General features: G+C 36.7%; 1 protein-coding gene across 1 annotated transcript; it reads right to left on the bottom strand.

The window, feature by feature from the left end:
- Nucleotides 1-424: 424 nt before the first annotated feature.
- On the bottom strand, nt 425-3555 carry LOC103524406. Its single transcript, XM_008489419.2, has 3 exons — nt 2400-3555; nt 1829-2282; nt 425-1459 (listed from the first exon to the last, which is right to left on the bottom strand). The coding sequence occupies exons 2-3, from the start codon at nt 2280-2282 to the stop codon at nt 597-599; spliced, it is 1317 nt and encodes a 438-aa protein (XP_008487641.1). The 5' UTR covers nt 2400-3555; the 3' UTR covers nt 425-596.
- Between the last annotated feature and the right edge of the window lie 2445 nt (nt 3556-6000).

Raw genomic sequence — 6000 nt, 5'->3', positions numbered from 1 at the left:
CTGCGTAAAGTCTGACGTCACACATATTTGAACTCTTTCATTAGAACCGAAAATAATAATAAAAAAATTTTTCGACCTTTTACGGTTATATTTTCGGAGTTTTGACCTCAGATTTGGATTTTTCCCAACTTTTTACATAGGAATCGACCATTTATTTATAATTTTTACCCATTTGCAACTGCTCCATTGAGTACAGTTTTCTTTGACGAAAACTTCAGTGCGAGGTCAAAGGGATATTTTATAGGACAGCACGAAATTTTCATTATACATTGCCACTTTTGGAAAGGATCTTTGTACATTATGTAGGTCCCTGACGAAAAAAAACTATTTAAAGTCAAAGGGTTTATTTATACTTGTACATAGTTTTCATTTTATAGGACAGCACGAAATTTTCATTATACATTGCCACTTTTGGAAAGGATCTTTGTACATTATGTAGGTCCCTGACGAAAAAAAAACTATTTAAAGTCAAAGGGTTTATTTATACTTGTACATAGTTTTCGTGACTCCCTTACAACAAAAGGAGTAAGAAAGCTACGGACATCTCCGCAATATTGGATTCTGAAATTCTGCACCATCACTCAAGTTAATAAATACTAATCTGGACATGCACCTTCATTTTCACATTTCTCTTGAACAAGTTTCCCCCAGTTTTTGGGTAAAGTTGTTAGGAAACGCCAGTTGAATCTAAAATCCTCACAAAATCCACATGCTGCATCACAAGGGCAAATTTTTCTTAGGCAACTCAAGCGTCCATCAGTTGTTTTAGCAGAGACTTTCGGTCGCCTCTTCGAAGGACATGTTTCTCGAGTTACTTGAGGAGATGGAGAGATTTCGTTATTTACAAAAGAGCTTCTCCTACTACAGTGTTTTGTTTTCTTCCTATTACCAGTTACATCTGCAGCACGAGATTGAGTACTTGCATTAAATGTCTTCACACAGGATTTGATACTCTTGGATTTAATTTTCCAATTCTCACTTTTCAGCTTACTAAGGATACTGGGTTGACAATGCAACAAAGTTTCTCCAAGATGTTTGTCACCTTGGTTTGATCTGTAAAAGCATGACGTATAACGGTTGCGGGTCTTCCTCCTTTTACTTTGTTCCTTGTTATCCTTAGCGCGATCCAGTTTGGAAGGCTTATCAAGTATTTTCCTCTCAGGTTTTCTGCAGAGGCTTTTCTTCCGATTGTATAGGATGTATTTTCTTTGTCTGGACCACTTGGGAAGATCATGGTTTGATTGTAGGGCTTTGCAAATGTTTGGTTCATGTTCCTCTTGCACGATAACTTTACACTTGCTACATAACTGCTCAACCGGAGGCTGTTTATTTTGCAGCTTCTTCGATTTATTCTTCTTAAAGGCAGAAAAGAAATAGCACTGACCTTGAGTTTGTATTTTATAATGACAACCTCTGCAGAGACTTTTCAGTAAACTCTGACAGGAATCGCACGCAGGACCTCTTGCTACATAACTGCTCAACCGGAGGCGGTTTATTTTGCAGCTTCTTCGATTTATTCTTCTTAAAGGCAGAAAAGAAATAGCACTGATCTTGAGTTTGTATTTTATAATGACAACCTCTGCAGAGACTTTTCAGTAAACTCTGACAGGAATCGCACGCAGGACCCTCAAGACACTTCTTCATGGATGTGTTGGTTAGCACTGTAGTGCCAGGTAGGCCGCTGTCTGTTTCTCCTATTCTAATCTTGGGTTTTAGTTTCTCCTTGCTGCAACTCTTGCCTTGACCAAGTATTTTATTCCTATGATTACTATTTCCAGGTCTAGTGGATATGATAGCTTTTAATCTATCTGGATTTTCGCCGCAGGACCCTCAAGACACTTCTTCATGGATGTGTTGGTTAGCACTGTAGTGCCAGGTAGGCCGCTGTCTGTTTCTCCTAATCTAATCTTGGGTTTTAGTTTCTCCTTGCTGCAACTTTTGTCTTGACCAAGTATCTTATTCCTATGGTTACTATTTCCAGGTCTAGTGGATATGATAGCTTTTAATCTATCTGGATTTTCGTTCATACTTGGAACGCCTTTCAAACGAAACATCAACTTATCTAAAGATCTTTCTTTGGTCTCTGTACGTTGAGCTTCGGCTATCAACTCATTGTCCACTATTGTTCGAAATAATTCCAAATGTTTTGTGACCCAAGATTTGGTAAACAGTTTTCGTTCATCCGGAATTCCGTACACATCATCGGGATTATTACATTTACCAGATAGGGTTTCATGCAAATCAAATTTGTTTTTAAATCGAGAAATCAAATCCTCCATCATCTTTCAAACAGAAATTTGGGAGGATAGATCAATGCAAAGACACGAATATGTTCGTTCAATAGACCTGAGCATTTTTTCTCACAACTGCTTTCATTATTGCGTACCCTATTCACTCATCTTTCAAACAGAAATTTGGGAGGATAGATCAATGCAAAGACACGAATATGTTCGTTCAATAGACCTGAGCATTTTTTCTCACAATTGCTTTCATTATTGCGTACCCTATTCATACACTTTACTTTTCTCGTTTTACTGACAAATAAAAAAACGGTTTTAAAATTACAAAATACTAACATGGCCTACATTTTTTTAAAGAGAACTATCACCAGTATAAACAAAAAATGTTCCTATTTTATTAGAGTAAAAAGTTTTATCAGACTGTCATTAATGTTTGGAAAAGTTTACGAAGGCCTATAAAATTAAAAGCTCTACAGAGTCTACAGTGCGGGGGAGTTTGTCAGTAAAGCTTATACGCTCTAGTCGCAAAGCACTTTTTCGACTAAAACAGCTCTTCTATAGCTTTTTAAAAAATATATAAAAAAAACTTCATTTTCGGTTATTGAAATTCAATTTCATGTAACCAAAACCATTATCAACGAGATCAAAATTTGAAACAATTTCACGCCTCGAATTTTTATAGTTACTTATCAAGTAAAATTACCCAGGTCCTAGGCTGCTCAAAAATTAAGGTGCCTTGGGAAACAAGCATCAGAACTCTCAATGTACATGAAAATAGGGAAAGTAAGATGAAAATAGAATGTAATAGGTACTCTGTGGCCATTCGTTGAAACGCTTTGATAAACTTTTATACCTACAGGTGTTGAAAAATCGAGTTTCATAAAAATTCCACTTGACTTTGTTCTTTTTTTTTTACCTCCATGATATGCATCTCGAAGTGCTATAAAAGCGCCATAGAATAAAATCCAATAAAATAATAATAAGCCTCTGGAGTCGAACTTTTGTAAACGAAACTTTCTGTTATCTGAAGAGATAGCATCTCTCTGGCTATATTGTTGTAAAGTTGTAATAAAAATGAAAATAACAATAATTAATTGGAGAAATGCTGTTCTAATACGGGATTCACAAGAACGTGCAATCGTGCAGAGAGCCCCATACACTCGCAGTCTTCTTTCCTGGAGAAAGCCATCCATTGCTCCAGCTCCAAATAATGAGATTGAACAAATAATAACTACACAGTTCACCTTAGCTCAATTGATTGCATTCCTGTTTCAAGAAAAATGCTATTTAAAATGTCATAGGATCAAGACCGGTGCGGCGGACTTATCCTGGAGAAAGCCATCCATTGCTCCAGCTCCAAATAATGAGATTGAACAAATAATAATTACACAGTTCACCTTAGCTCAATTGATTGTATTCCTGTTTCAAGAAAAGTGCTATTTAAAATGTCATAGGACCAAGACCGGCGCGGCGAACTTTTAGAAAAGGAAAAACAACCTTTCTCTCAGTTGAAAATTAATGAAATTTTGACATTTGCCACCCAAGAGGTTTATCAGTTTGGAAAATGATATACCTAATAACAGTAATAACAATCTGGGTTACTATACACTGTCAATAGTTGTAGCTGGTGTGTGGCGGGCTTTCTGTGGAAAATTCAACTTGTCCTGGAGAAAGCCATCCATTGCTCCAGCTCCAAATAATGAGATTGAACAAATAATAATTACACAGTTCACCTTAGCTCAATTGATTGCATTCCTGTTTCAAGAAAAGTGCTATTTAAAATGTCATAGGACCAAGACCGGCGCGGCGGACTTATAGAAAGGGAAAAACAACCTTTCTCTCAGTTGAAAATTAATGAAATTTTGACATTTGCCAGTTTGCCACCCAAAAGGTTTATCAGTTTGGAAAATGATATACCTAATAACAGTAATAACAATCTGGGTTACTATACACTGTCAATAGTTGTAGCTGGTGTGTGGCGGGCTTTCTGTGGAAAATTCAACTTCGGGAAAAAGATCCCCCGGCAGTTTGGAGTTTTAATTTGAATGGAAAGCAGCAGCACGGGTTTATCATCATCATCTCTATAGGTGTGAGAAAATAAGAGCTAGAAGGTGCGGGAGGTAATCAATATAGCTTTTGCTATCCTATCTACTACCTCCCTTGTCATTTCCTCCGCCTCGAATGCCATCAAGTTCCTGTTTTTCATTTCATAATGAGAGAGATTTGCTTTTCCATTTTAATTTACTATGATAGGACTTGGTTTATGTCCTGCGCCCACAGTCTGAATTAGCACTCCTCTGCTACAGGTTCAGAGTGTGTTACTCGATTGCGAAATCCAGTAATTTATGTTTACCTTGTCATGTTTATCGTTATAAGCTTTATATACGTACACCTATTTCAGAGTGTGTTACTCGATTGCGAAATCCAGTAATTTATGTTTACCTTGTCATGTTTATCGTTATAAGCTTTATATACGTACACCTAGCACCTACCCGTGTCCAGTGTTACCCGTGTATTTTAAATCACCAAGCTCATTATGTAGCACTGAAGCAATAGAAAAGGTCCAAGTAAAACTAACTTTTTTCACTGTAGCAAAATTTGTGAGAGTCACTATATTATACCCGTAAAGGCTGTAGGGAGTTATTCCAAAAATCGATGAAATAGAATTATCCAATGCTAAAGTAGGTAGGTACTCATCTTTATTAATATTTTTCAACTTCTTTGTAAATGTGCTCATCAACATGCCACAACGATATAATAATGCTTCAATAACTACAACCTACCTGACAAAGCAGCGCAAATTTTCAACAACTGGGAGAAACGCAACATGATGTAAGATAAAAATCGATGAAATAGAATTATCTAATGCTAAAGTAGGTAGGTACTCATCTTTATTAATATTTTTCAACTTCTTTGTAAATGTGCTCACCAACATGCCACAACGATATAATAATGCTTCAATAGCTACAACCTACATATCTGACAAAGCAGCGCAAATTTTCAACAACTGGGAGAAACGCAACATGATGTAAGATGAAAAACAAAGGATCCTCTCTCAGCTCTCACATGAAAGAAGGATTTTCCAGACGTACAAAGAGATCTGAAATTGCAGACATTTCTCCCTCAAAGGAAACGAGAGAAGAAGGCAAAAAGAAAAGACAAGCGAGAAAAGTAGAAGAACCAATGAAAGATGGAAGGTAGAATTGAATGGAACGAGGAATTAAAGGAGAACTGAAATTGGATTTGAAAGGTCTGAAGACACAAGGGTTGCAAAAGATATTAATGATTCCTCGCCAAAGTTTCAAAGTAAAACGAACGAGCCAGAGGTCAGAGTTCAAAAGTTTCAACCCCCTCCCTTCACACGTTTTGGCGTCCAAAGCCCTACTTCCTATCTGGTATATGACGTTCGAACTCCAGTCTGCCTCTATTGAAACATTTTGTAATATCGTTTGATGGATTACATCATTGTATTTTGTATTAGCTTCCAGCCGTCAGTATGTACCCACATATTTATTGCCAGGTACATACTTTCAACTCAATAACAGTTGACATCCAACCTTTTGATTTAACCTATTGATGTTTAATAAGTGGGTTGAATAAAAATTGGAAATACCCAGGTTTAAATACAAGAAGCCCTTACTAACCTTACATCTAAACCAACACCCGACACTAGTAAAACATATCTAGGTAAGTGATTAGTTGCACAGTAAAACACACACATTACACACGTACATATTAGGAAACTTGTAATAGTACTGGT

Source organism: Diaphorina citri, unplaced genomic scaffold, assembly GCF_000475195.1.
Source record: "Diaphorina citri unplaced genomic scaffold, Diaci psyllid genome assembly version 1.1 scaffold98, whole genome shotgun sequence".
Lineage (NCBI taxonomy): Eukaryota > Metazoa > Arthropoda > Insecta > Hemiptera > Psyllidae > Diaphorina > Diaphorina citri.
The sequence above is the reverse complement of the archived record's forward strand: the minus strand, read 5'-3'. Positions and strand labels throughout refer to the sequence as shown.

Coding starts and splice junctions, on each gene's coding strand:
- LOC103524406 (XM_008489419.2), bottom strand. CDS start 2,282: ATGATGGAGGATTTGATTTCTCGATTTAAAAACAAATTTGATTTGCAT. Junction 1,460..1,828: donor CATGAAGAAGTGTCTTGAGG/GTCCTGCGGCGA, acceptor ATGTAGCAAGAG/GTCCTGCGTGCGATTCCTGT.